The sequence below is a fragment of the Trichoderma harzianum genome, assembly GCF_003025095.1.
Source record: "Trichoderma harzianum CBS 226.95 unplaced genomic scaffold M431scaffold_3, whole genome shotgun sequence".
NCBI classification, from domain to species: Eukaryota; Fungi; Ascomycota; class Sordariomycetes; order Hypocreales; family Hypocreaceae; genus Trichoderma; species Trichoderma harzianum.
In genome coordinates, this window is record NW_020209251.1 from 343,488 (window position 1) to 356,810 (window position 13,323).

Genomic DNA, 13,323 nt, shown 5'->3' on the forward strand with positions numbered 1-13,323 from the left:
AGAGATGGATATAGTTCTTATTTTTCACCTAAATTCAGACTAGTAGTAGCTAAAGTACCTACTCTTCAATCGATTCTTTGTCTTTATCACTCTCTTCTTTGTGTTTTAGACTCCTGACGTGTGGAGGATCTATATAAGAGAGTACAGTCGCCGCAAGCAATTAGTCTGCAAGTTTCATACCCACCCACTTATTCTGAACTAAATAAGATCAGTACATGTAGTCAATGTTTGCAAGGAAGCTATCTGTAGAGGAATCATACTTACATGCCGCGTTATAACCTTGAACCACATTGCTGTTGAAATTAGAAGCTGCTCTAATTGCCGTGTCTCCCTAGTAATAACCCTATTATTTCTTCCTGCCCATCGGTTTTTGCATTATGCAATGGTGTTTTGCCCTCATTGTCTTCAATATGCGCGTTAGCACTCCTGGTAAGCAGTAATTTCACGACTCTTTCTTTCCGAGCAGCTACTGCATAATGTAGTGGTGTTTTACCATCCCCATTTTTGGCGTATATATCAGCACCTCTGTCTAGTAGTAACTTTACTACCATTTCGCTCGCATTTAGGGCTGCTTTATGTAGTGGTGTATTGCCGCTATTGCACCTTGAATCAATATTCGCCCCCTTATCTAAAAGTAACTTTGCAGCTACTCTTCGTCCCGAACCGGCAGCTAGGTGTAGTGGTGTTTCGCCCTGCCAATCTTTGGCTTCGGTAGAGGCATTGTGAGTGAGTAATAGCCTTATTATTGGCGTATAATCCCGTTGAGCCGAGCAGTGTAACAACGTGCGGCATTGATCATCTTTCGACTCGGTGCTCAGACCTCTTTCCAAAAATAATTTGATTAGATCCCTTCTGTGTGGACTTAGGAATCGGGGTAGAGGGGATGTGCCATTTGTTGTTCTAAGGTCTGGGTCAGCACCCCTCCGAAGCAGCAACTTCACCACTGCATCTTCTCCTCCCTGTACAGCGTAGTATAGAGGCGTTTGACCGTCATTATCCTTTGGGTCCGGATTAGCTCCCTTCTCGAGCAGCAGCCTTACCACAGCTTCGCAGCCATTTATTGAAGCTTTATGCAAAGGTGTTTGCTGGATGTCGATATTTCCACATAGAACATCTGGACTTAGGCCTTTGTCTAGAAGTAGATTTACTACTGCTTCGTACCCGCCCGATGCAGCTAGATGTATTGGCTGATGTTTCTCATATGGAGAAAGCTGAGCGGCACATGTTGGGTTGGCGCCCTTGTCAAGGAGCAGTTTTGCTATTTGCTCGAGGCCGGAAATTGCAGCTATACACAACGGCGGTGTCGGCTCCTCTTGATGACTAGGAATAAGATTCGGGTCAGCGCCCTTGTCGAGCAATAGCTTTACTACTGCTTCATGCTCATTTTCTATGGAAATAGATAATGGCGTGCCGATCGAAGAATCAGAGTCTGGGTTAGCACCCTTATCTAGCAATAGCAAAGCTATTGCTTCATGCTCCCCCTTTGCCGCAAGGCAAATTGGTGGAATGTTCGAGGAATCAGAGCCTGGCTTAGCACCATTATCTAGCAACAGCTTTACTATTGCTCCATGGCCCATTTCTGTGGCTAGGGATAACGGGGTACCGGTAGAAGAGGCAGAGTCTGGGCTAGCACCTTTATCCAGGAGCAGTCTTACTACTTCCTCAGACCCTTTCGCTGCAGCCCTGTGCAAGGGTGTTCGACCACGCTCATCTCTAGCATCAAATTCGGCACCCTTCTCCAGAAATTGAAGAACCATTGCCTCATAGCCGATAGCTGCTGCGTAATGAAGGGGCGTTCTGTCAAACCAACCATTCTTATGCTCAACTTCTAGTTCTGCACCCTTATCTAGCAGTAACTTCACAACTGCGTCGTTTTGCCACCGTGAAGCCAAATAGAGAGGATCTTCATCGTACTGACCATCTCTTTTACTGGGTTCGAGTTTGGCACCGCCTTCCAACAGCAGCCGCACCACTGCTTCATGTCCATTCTGTGCAGCCGCGGCCATAGGCATCAATCTCCACGCCTGCCCGGCATCTGGATTGGCACCATGTTCCAATAACAGCTTCACCACTGCTTCATGGCCGCGATCTGCGGCCTGGGCTAATGGCGTGAATGGGTCTCCACCACTAGCATTCGGGTCGGCGCCGTATTCCAGAAGGAGCTTCACTGTTTCCTCATGCCCTCCCCTTGTAGCCGATAGTAGTGGTGTACCTTCAGACCCATGTTCCCTTTTGAAATTAGGGTCGATACCATTCTCCAGCAATAACTTGACCACTCCCTTGTGGCCGCCCACTGCAGCCAAGTCTAAGGACCGTCTCCAGTCATCTTTGTTCCCCAGATTAGCACCACTCTCCAACAGCAGCCTCATTACAGCTTCGTGCCCGCTTTCTGCGGCTCCATGAAGCGCCGTTTCTGACCAGAGTTGGCGTTCAAGTATATATTCCGGGTCGGCACCCTTATTTAGCAGCAGCCGAACCATTTCAACATGGCCTCCCCATGCAGCCGAATGTAGCGCCGTTTCATGTGCTCCAGGTTCCTGGGGATTTGGATTAACACCGTTCTCAAGTAGCAATTGGGCCATCTGATAGTTGCCGCATCGTGCGGCTATAGCTAGCGGCGTATGCTGCGACATTCTTTCAGCCTCCCGATTTGCGCCCTTCTCCAGCAGGAGCTTTGTAGTTGCTTCATGGCCTTGCTTGATAGCCGATAGTAGTGGTGTTATGCCCCATTTAGTCTTGGAACCTAGAGTGGCGCCATTCTGTAGCAGGAGTCTTAAAATTGTATCATGACCATTCTCTGCAGCTTCAAATAGAGGCGTCTGGCCATCCTTATCTTTCGACTCTATATTGGCGCCTTTCTGTAGCAGAAGTCTTACAACTACCTCGCGGCCCTTGGCTGCGGCGCATTGTAGAGGTGTCCAGCCCTCTTCATCTTGTGATTCTAGGTCAAAACCCTCATCTAATAACAGTGTTACCATTGCCTCATGGCCTCTCCCCGCAGCAATATGTAGAGGAGAACGATAGCCTGAGTGGTGACCACGCAATTGAAGCAGTAGCTTTGCTATATCAATATTCCCAGTCCTTGAAGCATGCTCTAAGTGGTCATTAAAATTGCAATTGTCAGGGTTGGCGGCACTTTCCAAAAGCATCCTAGCCACTGTCGTATAGTCACCTTCTATAGCTAGATGTAATGGACTGATTCTTCCGTGCCATCCGTCCGGATGAGCATCGTTCTCCAATAGTAGCTCCACTACTGCCTCATGGCCTTCCAGCGAAGCCCAATATAATGGAGTCCAACCTTGAACTTCGGAGTCAGGATCGTGTTTCTTGAGCAGTGCCTTCATTGGATCTATAAGGCCAAAATATGCTGCCATGTGAAGCCCATAGATGTTTTGAAACTCCTGGTCGAGATGACTAGCGCGTCTCCTATAGATTTTCGTCACCTGATTCCACGTAGATGTTGTAGCTTCACTCTCTAGAAAAGCCATAGCAAGGAGATTGACATCCGGATCTGACGAGATGCGCACATGGTGCCCCCAGTTGCACGCGGCATAGTCATATAGAATATTTGACTGCGATCCTGCCTCAAAGAGTTCATCAGTCGGGTTGGCACCCGCTTTAAAGATATCGAACGACAGGTATGTGATACATGTTTTCGCAATATCAGTCTGAGCAGTAGGAAACCATGTGCCACAGGTCCGCTCATAGTATTCTTGCACCGTATAATGGACTAGGCGGATGATATCACTGTGCTCATCAACCTCTACTAACCCGGCGCATACAGAGACCATAAGTCCAATCTCAGTCAGGTTGTGTGGATTTAGGGCAGAGGAACCATCCACAACTGCCAGTGCGTGCTGCAGCTCCAAGGTTGATAGAGGCCGTCCAGAACAGGTGATCCAAAAAAGAACTCGGTTGGCAAGGTCACAAAAACCTCTTTTTTGGCTCTGAATTCTCTCCATAGCTCCGGTGTACGCTTGTTCATAAGCATCCGATCCCTTAGGAAGCCTTTCTAGTGTATCTTCAACTTGCCAGACGCTTGTTTTGTCTCGCAGGGAATCGAGATGGAGTCTAGTGAGAAGAAACCTATAACTTATATATTAGCAAAATGTTCTCTTTTGACACTATGGCTGGTCAGTTGATGAGTGAACTAACATCCCCTTAGATGCTTCGATAATGGACAGCTTTATTTTTTCTTCAAGACCGGTAGCCCTGAAGATGAATGACGGCAATTGTGGCATATTGGTATCTAAGTATTGCCGCATGTCTTTATCGGTAGCGCGGATCTCGAGCGTCCTATACTCTCTGTTTTCGAAATATTTCTTAATTTGGGGGATGGGCCGAGACGTGAAAAATAAATTTGTGCCCAGCCTAGTTTGAAGACCAAATATCTCAGACATAAAGTTAGAGCGGTGTAGATTGGAATCTGTGCATTCATCCAGAGCGTCGATGATTATGTATGCTCTCGAATAACTAGCAATAGTCTGTTTCAATGCATTTACGATTTCTTCAAGTGAAGGCCGGGTTGGTGACATTTTCAAAGTTGGCCGGCTTTCCCCTTCCTTTGGATTGTGTTTTTTATATAGCTGTTGTACACTGCCGTGTACCGTAGAATCCATCCGGGAAAGCTGCCTCAAAAGGCTTGATAGAATATGCATGGGTTCCTGCTCTGACTGGCGGCGGAAGTTTAGGTAGAGGTATGCAATTCCGATGTCGCATTTTTCCTGGAATTTCTCATGAAGATAGCTAACCGCAATAGAGGTGGCTATCGTCTTTCCAGCCCCTGGAATTCCGGGGCAGAACAAGGTTTGCTTTTTCTGGTTAATCCAATTCTGGAATTCTTTCGAATTTAGCAACCATTCTCCGGTTCCTGGCTGACGGCTCTCAATGAAGTCATTTTGCTGAGAAGAATAATCAATTGGAGTAATCCAGTCTATGATAGCTTGAAGTTCTTGATCTAGTTGCTTCTGAACGATCTTGGTAATGTTCCGTGACATATCGACAATTTGTTCTTTTACATCTATTATAAGTATATACGATTAGCAATCGCTATAAGATAGCTTTATATTTTTTGAGGACTAACCGGATAGAATCTCTCCAATTCTCTTCTCAGCCTCAATTTTGTTGGGAGGGATTCGATATAGGAGGTCTTTTGCATATGCAGCCGCCGCCATTGCTGCATATCCTTGCCAAGCCTTGTTCTTGTGAGAATCTGAATAGTCGCATATACCACGAATCACTAAACAAGGAAAGTGATTCATCAACCCCGCCGCCTCCATCTCGAAGCAAAGAATATCTTTTTCTAATATAAGTGTATCCCGAATTAATGCATCCTTCATTAGCTGATTAGCTGATGCAATTAGCCCATAGTGGATAGATGGAATATCATCATCCTCAGTTCTCTCAGGTCGGAGTATCAGGTTTGGCAGACTATCACCACAGAGTATCGTACAGCTTGTTTCATCTCCTATGGGATGAATAATATCGGCCCGATATAGAAGGTCGGTGCTTGATGGCGGCCGGCTGTATTTGCGCTTTAGTCTTTTCCTATTCTCTAGGATTTTGCTAATAGTAAGATCAAGCTGATGTCCTTTTAGCTCGTACTGAGACCTAAGTCCGCTTACGGCGGTCCTTAGTACCATTGGTGGCTGGTTTAAGAATCCTATGTGTTGAAAACTTTGTTGTTGGACTGTTTTTCCAAAGTCATACTGAAATACACCACCTTTCTCATCCCTGGGGGCACTAATGACGATATCGCCTAAGCGGATATCATGTTTCTTGCTTGGCGCACCACCACCGATTCCTACCATTAAACCAATTCGAATATTAGGAAAACTGTGAAGCATATCTCTAGCAACGCTTGTTGCAGATGATATTCCATACTCTCCATCGGGTAACACTACTATCACCACATTGTGCTTCCCTACTTTACCCAGTGTATAGTCGTTATTATCATTAGCTGATACATATTCTGGTCCTTCATGCTCTTCGTCAAGGAAAGACTGTGCAGCAACATACTCCGTTGTTATCGCACAGATCCACCCGACATAATAGTCTTTGGGATTAGACATGTCGAAGAAGAGCAAAATTGAAAAAGAGGCAGGGAACTAATCTGATAACTTGGACTGATCTCGTTGACGCAAGAGTGATACGTTCGCCTGCAGGCAATACTTAATGTCAGATCCAGGGATAGAGGGGGAAAAATACATGTAGACTGACGTGGATGTAGAATGTAGATATATCACGTACAGCTGGCTATTCTGCTTGTGAGCGGGCTCTACTGTCGATTAACAGAAAAACGACTCAGTAGGATCAACAGGATCCTGAACTTGATCTCTATGTAAAGTGAAATTGAAATGTACAGACACTAGCCACGTCATCTTACATGCAGGACTAGCGCACATTTATTTCGCTCTGATGTTACTTCAGTCGCTCGTAGCCAACGCAAGGCAACGACATGTAGCAATGATTGCGAGAGAGGCAGCCGCATCATGTAGCTATGCCCAGCCCCACCACTTTCGGTTCGAGCGTCCAATAAGAGCGTACCAGTTCTCAAAGAGCAAAGCGGAGAACCTGAGATAATTTGTTTTTCACATCAATGGCATCGCAAGATGAATCGTGGTTGTCTACTCCGTACGTCGTCGAGAAACTAACAAAATGGCTTATATTCTCAATGAAATGCATGATAAATGAGCTGCCAAGGAATCAAAATAGGGTAATATAAGAGTCATGGTGTTAATAATAATCTTAAATATGCCTATCCTCTCGACACTTGTTGGTACGAAGTAAACATGGGAAGGTTCAAATTTTGAGCCCCCTAATACGGCATCCACAAGCTTGTCTCTTTTCTGGAGAAATTCGAGGCTCTAGAGATAGTCTAAAGTCAGCTGTCTTATCCGTTCCAACAACCCAACGTCATATAATCCGAACTCTGGGAATCCAATGCTGTGACTGGATCGAAAATGGCGTGTTTTACTCCTCTCCCATGCCCTCTGGGGATTGCTTCACAAGAACCTTCCGTATCCGTGGCGAATTGTACAGCTAGATCAATGACTTGGGCGATAGCCGTACTCTAGGTCAATTTCTGAGGAGAATTGAGGACCTAACTCCGGATATCGTAATAACTGAGCCCCATCCCTGTGATTGTTGTGGTTACATCATAAGAACAAATTCGGGAAATATAAGCCTGTGTGTTTTGGCGCCTGAGAATTCTGACGTTCACCGAAATTATCGCGCTTCTCCAAATACGACTCAGATTTAAAATTCCGAAATACATTCTCAAAATTCCCTTTGGATAACTCCTCTAGAGAAATAGGGTTATTGTCTTACATAAGAGTAGCTGTAAATTCCTTGAATACGTCTTGCAGGCGCTGTGCTTCCTCATCCGCCACATCTCCATAGGCCTTTATACTTCCGAAAGGATGGTAAGGGAAGGGACTAAGTTAAAGTCAGCTCTTCACATTTTGAACTGCATCCCAGGTATTTCTCACCCATATTCGGGAACGAATGTAATCAGTGCATCAGGGCCATTTTTCTCAAACTGGTATTTCAGAATATTTTCCCACAGCCGTTCGTAACAGAGCCTCTCCTGCTCGAAGTCTGGATGCGTAGGTGCTGGACATTGAGTAGCCTGAGTTGTTCCAACCCTCGTATGTATATGGGATACCTAGGATGTTGTTAACATCATATGAATGGGAACCGGTCGGATCTTACGAACGTGAGGGACAATTGCTTCCATAGTCATGCGGTCGCCTTCACCATCGTCCAGTAATCTTTCCCCTACAACCATCCAGTGGGAAAAGTCGGCAGTTAGTCTTAGTCTATAATGTGTCAGATACCTAGGTTAGCCCATTTTCTTCTCACCCTTTTCATGGCGGAATACTCATACTCAGGGACAGCCTTGAGAATCACTCGTGTCACCCAGGGGCTAAACAGCGACCGACTTCGATGCGTCTCATGGCAGACGAAGCCTGAAACACCAAGTTCTCTATCAATTTTGATAGTCCCCTCATAGAACTTGATTGACTCTTCAATATTCCAGTCGTCTCTAGCAAAGCCATGTATAAGTATTGGTATCATGACTAGTATCACACGAATACAACAAGTACAAAGCAATCACTTACTGCCCCGATTGAAATGTAATAACAAGCGGTCTTAGAGGCTTGACTTGTTGGATTATCTCGCGATATCTCGCCAAGTGCTTTTCTGCGGTTAAGCCAGGCTGGCGGGGGACAATTGATGGGGCCGGGCTCGTTTGTGCCCTAGTAACAGGGAATCTTAGCGGAGTTTCTTTCTTTTTCAACGGGGATAAACTACTTACAACACGCTGATTTCAAGTCTGAGTTGGTCACAAATCTGTCTTAGGCGCTCATAATCGCTCTCTTGCTCTAGCATATTTACTTTTACCTCAATGCCATCTTTCATTTTCCCTAGTATTAGCTGACTGTCGTAGATTCGAGACTTCTTCAGGGAAATGTGTCAGACATACCGTATCCTTTGTGTTTGAGCTCGAGGAACCAGCGGGCCCAGTTACTGAGATGATGGCCCGGGTCAACTCCCCACACAGATCGAAGACAGAGAATTCTCATCTTTGCCAGAGATGTCTACTTGAGACTTGTTTACAATAGACGAGGCTTTAGCAAGATACATCGGAATTATTCTCAATTAATTCACTGCTATTTTATCTTAAGTCTTATGAAATGGAGTTATTCCCCTTAGTGAAACACCAGTCAATGACAGAGAGTACTAGACTAAGAGTGAAGTGTGGCGGACATTGATTGTGTGGGGGATAGTTCGTCTTTCGAATGCGGGGGCTTGCTTGACAGCTGGATGCATTGTCACCCCGCAGGACATTATTTGATGAGCTCCATAATTTCAAGGTATTGGACAATACTTACTCCTGGAGCTAGTAAGACTACATGTCAGACTAGGCGTCTGTGGCTAAGTTGCTATTTGCTATGGCCGGAAGACACATCTGATCGAACACAAGGAATATGAGAATTGCTGATTGAAGCTACTGAACTGTACAAAGGAAGGCTAGCAAATTGGTCATATATACATAGAAAATAGCGTTTGTATCCAACTGGTACCCGAAGGCTAGGGGTATTAGTCCGTCTTGCGATCCTTTCTAATCCAGGGCCTGCGTACCCGATCAAATGGATCAACGTTCTTTCCCTCCTACAAGACCTTGAGGGCTGAAGTAATTCCACAAGAGTATGGATACAAAGGCAATAGCTAAAATCCCCAGACTATTTACATTGGATGTATGCTGTCAGTACGGAGTAAGCGCTATAGCCTCGTAGTTCAAAAGCTGGGGAAGTGGAAGTCCCCGCGAATTCCCCCGCAAACCCCACAAACTCAATCTTAGACTCAATCTAGCTAAACAGAAAGTACCATAATTAAGGGGGAAAGTAAAGGAGATAGCTCGAGATACAATTATAAAAAGCTCTTCTGCAGACAAAGGTAATGTAGTAGAATAGCAATACTCTTCGGTCTATCTTCGAGTGCCTCTTCCTCCTCCCTCTCCAAAAGTTTATACATCTTCAGAGGATGACTGTATATGAGAGCATAAAGGTGCCTACCGACGGAAACATGAGTGGCAATTCTGACCAGATTGAGTGCGTTCGCACAAACACGAGCGTTGCCATTCCAATCGAGGTGTTTGAAAGACGATATCTTGCTCCTCAGCTCCCCAAAGCAGATTGGTATAAGCGCCTTGGTAACCCGACGCCTTTGTGAGTGCCCGTATAGCGACGCATATTATATCAAACATGGTATTTGAAGGATGTATTAACAGTGTAATAGGGGGCTTGTTGGGTTTCTGATGGGCGCGACGCCCTTGGCATGCACGCTGATGGGCTGGGGTGGATCGGGAGGTGGTGGCGTGGCAACAATGTAAGCTGGGACTCCTCGACGTACTCACGGGTTATTGAATCAATATTAATCACCTCAAAAGAGGATTCACCTACTTCTTTGGAGGCTTACTCCAGCTAATCGCATCGGTACTCGAGTTCATTCTGGGAAACACCTTCCCTTTCGTCGTCTTTGGATCATTTGGTAAGTCGGGTCCTGCGTCTAGATGCCAGAATTTTACTCCATAACTTACAAAGATCCTACTTGATAGGAGCATTCTGGGTGGGTTTTGGTGCCACTCAAACGCCCAGCTTTAATGCACAAGGCTTTTTTCAGAGCGGCCAAGATGGCACGGATGTCAGCGAATTCTATGCCAGCTATGGTGAGTGAGCCGAAATCTCTTCTCTGACAGTGAATCATGGTTATATTCATCAATCATCTTTAGCATTCGGCTTGATATTCACGGCTGTCCTTGTCGCGATATACACCATATGTGCCACTCGCCTTAACGTGGTCTTTGTCTGCCTTTTTTTCACCCTTACGTTAGCCTTGATCTGTCTTGCAGTATCTTACTGGTCTATTGCGCATGGAAATGATGTGGTAGGAGGCAGACTATTTAAAGTATGTCTATCATTATGCACAAATCCCAATTCAACTACAAGACATGCAACTAATGTGTACACAGGCTGGGGGAGCTCTGACGTTTGTCGTATGTTTCCTAGCATGGTATTACTTAATTGGCCTTATGCTCGATGCCGTCAACTTTCCACTGAGAGTCCCAGTTGGTGATCTCACTGGACGATTGGCTAGGGAAAAGACATCTGGTGAGGCTGTATAGCCTTGAAACGAGACGAAGAAGATTATGAGTCTCTATTTTCTGTGGACGTCTCGTAGTCACTGAACTTACGGGCATACGTCAATGTATCCAAAACCCGTACGCATTTTATAAATACAAGATATTACAAGCAGAATTTTTGTAGCCCATGAACAATCGAGTGAGACTGCTTATCTTCGTCGAAGAATTCAAGATCGTGAAGCGACTGATATAGGCAAACTGATATCTACCAAGTTTTTAGTAAACTTAGCTACTATTGACAAATTGTCTAAATGGTTCATGTACAAATGTATGTGAAAAGCTTTCAGGACACATCAACATCGGCTTATTCAAATAGTTACTGAACGCGTACCAGGACCAGACTACTTTTACTATATTCGAAATCTTTTAATTAATACCCCGGTAAATTTTTAAATACCATGGGGAAGTGTTTAATTATTACAATGTTTTATACAGCGGAATATGTCTAATTTTTGAAGTCGAAAATCTTTCCAGGGTTCAATAACCAATGCGGATCAAGCGCAAGCTTGAGATTCCGCATTACATCCACGGTATCATAACCCAGTTCTCGAAGCAGGAAATCTTTCTTTCCCATCCCGATTCCATGTTCGCCCTAGATTAACGCATCATGTTAGTAGCTTCTCAGAATTATACAGCGTGGAAACTCACTGTGCATGATCCATCCATTTCCAGAGCACGCTCTACCATGTTATGAACGCACTGTTCGACCCGTTTTTGTTCGTCCGCATCGTTTCTGTTATGTAGAATGAACCCATGGAAGTTTCCATCGCCAATATGACCGATAACCCCAGCGAAAACCCCCAAGTCATCAATCTCTTTCTTTGACGTTTCTATGCTTATTAGTATGGTTTACTTTGGCTCCAGAAGAAAAAGCAACAAAATTCGACTCACCAATTATTTCCCTTAGGCTTGATATGGGTACTGCAACATCTGTGGTCCATACACTCGATCCTTCATCGCCCAGGGCAATCATGCTCCACAGGGCTTCCTTGCGAGCTGACCAGAGCGTATGAGCCTCATTATCATCTTTTGCAAACTCAAAGGTATCTGCAAACGGCTGAATTGTCTCTTTTGTCTGGTTGATGCTGTCCGCAACCTGTCCCTTTGTGCCTGAGAATTTAAAGAAGAGCGTCGGCAATTCTTTCCAAACCCTCGAAGTTCCCCCTGCACGATTTACGACGCTCATTTGCACGTCATCCATAAGCTCCATGCACTGCACTGGAATGCCTCGTCGAATCATCTTCGACGCCGCGGTGGCAGCCTTTCCTATGTCACTGAATGTGACAACTCCAACTCGTGTATTTTCGGGTATAGGGGACAGTTTCAATGTAATCTCAGTCACCAAACCCAATGTGCCCTCGGATCCAACGAATAATCCTGTTAGATTATAGCCTGCAGATGTCTTTCGTGGACGGCGTCGTGTCTTGATTATGCGGCCATCTGCAAGGACGACCGTCAAGTTGATGACCCAATCTTTCATAGTACCATAATGCATCGCATTTGTCCCGCTGCAATTTGTTCCCACCATGCCTCCAATTTTGGCCGAAGGGCCAGGATCAACTGGGAAGAAAAGATTGGTATGCTCAAGTTTCTGGTTGAGTTCCTGCCATTGAATAGACGGCTGAACAACAACATCCATGTCCTCTTCGTGCAAGGCAATGACTTGATCCATAGCCAAGAAGTCAATTGTCACTCCGCCATAGGGAGCCGCAAAATTTGCTTCAAGACTTGATCCTCCTGAATATGGATTCATAGGAAGTCTATACTTGTGGCAAATCTTGGCAATCTCAGAGACATCTTCAGTAGATCTTGGATATGCGATCGCCACTGGAAGACGTTCGGCGTTGACAGAGGACCACTCTGAATAGCCATGCTGTTGCAAATCACTTTCATCCGTGCTGATCTGATCATCACCGAGCTTTTCTTGAATCTCCCTTAGTGCCTAATAGAAGGGATTTAGTAGCTGTAAGACGAAGAAATGAAAGCGAAACGACTTTGTACCTTTTTGAAATCTTCATTAGATCCGTATATGGGCTTCTCCGGGGTATTAGATTTAGTGAAGACGCCATATGCGCCCACACCAGCTCCGACGATCGCAAAGCCCGCTGCTACTTTGACAAACTTTGAAGAGCCATGAGGTGAGCTTGATGAAAATTCCACCTTCTCGCTCTTACCGGGTAGTGCACTATTTGTCTGATGAATAGCCCTTGATATTGTGCGATTGTAGAATAAATTCCGATGTAAGAAGCGGGCTGAGGCTCTACTCCGGAAGAATAAACTGGAAGAGCTCATATTCGTTCTCGCTAAACTTTGCTGCACCTTTCAAGAAAAGGCTGCTGTTATATCGATCAGGTGGCTTTGTATTAAACAAGATGGATAATACTCAAATTATTCGATGTGGATAGCCCAATAGGCGATAGACGTGGGCTTTATCTGGATACCAGAGAAATGTTCAATAAGAAGGTTGACAAGAGCTAAACGTTCTAAGCGTAACACGGCTTACTCCATACGCGGAAAACTTCTGATACAGGTAGCTGTGTACTACACGGAATGCAGGGCGAAAGGCCTATAAAAAAGAACATGTTGATGGCTTCACATACGTCACTGTCGCGATT

General features: G+C 45.1%; 4 protein-coding genes across 4 annotated transcripts; 1 reads left to right on the forward strand and 3 right to left on the reverse strand.

Moving 5' to 3' along the window:
- Nucleotides 1–3,521: 3,521 nt before the first annotated feature.
- On the reverse strand, nucleotides 3,522–6,071 carry M431DRAFT_44438 (hypothetical protein; the record flags this gene model as incomplete). The annotated part of the gene is made up of 3 exons (XM_024915225.1): nucleotides 3,522–4,086; nucleotides 4,156–5,020; nucleotides 5,084–6,071. Coding segments are annotated over 3 exons (2,418 nt in total), but the record flags the coding sequence as incomplete, so codon positions are not given.
- A 1,254-nt stretch (nucleotides 6,072–7,325) lies between these two features.
- On the reverse strand, nucleotides 7,326–8,588 carry M431DRAFT_2500 (hypothetical protein; the record flags this gene model as incomplete). The annotated part of the gene is made up of 7 exons (XM_024913780.1): nucleotides 7,326–7,437; nucleotides 7,491–7,666; nucleotides 7,718–7,820; nucleotides 7,889–8,047; nucleotides 8,124–8,261; nucleotides 8,321–8,417; nucleotides 8,489–8,588. 7 exons carry the CDS (start codon nucleotides 8,586–8,588, stop codon nucleotides 7,326–7,328), a joined length of 885 nt encoding a protein of 294 aa, XP_024777045.1.
- A 1,003-nt stretch (nucleotides 8,589–9,591) lies between these two features.
- M431DRAFT_491598 (hypothetical protein) lies at nucleotides 9,592–10,690 on the forward strand (the record flags this gene model as incomplete). The annotated part of the gene is made up of 6 exons (XM_024916918.1): nucleotides 9,592–9,734; nucleotides 9,805–9,894; nucleotides 9,956–10,056; nucleotides 10,124–10,234; nucleotides 10,298–10,473; nucleotides 10,538–10,690. 6 exons carry the CDS (start codon nucleotides 9,592–9,594, stop codon nucleotides 10,688–10,690), a joined length of 774 nt encoding a protein of 257 aa, XP_024777046.1.
- A 399-nt stretch (nucleotides 10,691–11,089) lies between these two features.
- M431DRAFT_504943 (hypothetical protein) lies at nucleotides 11,090–13,221 on the reverse strand. Its single transcript, XM_024918545.1, has 4 exons — nucleotides 12,710–13,221; nucleotides 11,600–12,650; nucleotides 11,357–11,538; nucleotides 11,090–11,300 (listed from the first exon to the last, which is right to left on the reverse strand). The coding sequence occupies exons 1-4, from the start codon at nucleotides 12,998–13,000 to the stop codon at nucleotides 11,154–11,156; spliced, it is 1,671 nt and encodes a 556-aa protein (XP_024777047.1). The 5' UTR covers nucleotides 13,001–13,221; the 3' UTR covers nucleotides 11,090–11,153.
- Between the last annotated feature and the right edge of the window lie 102 nt (nucleotides 13,222–13,323).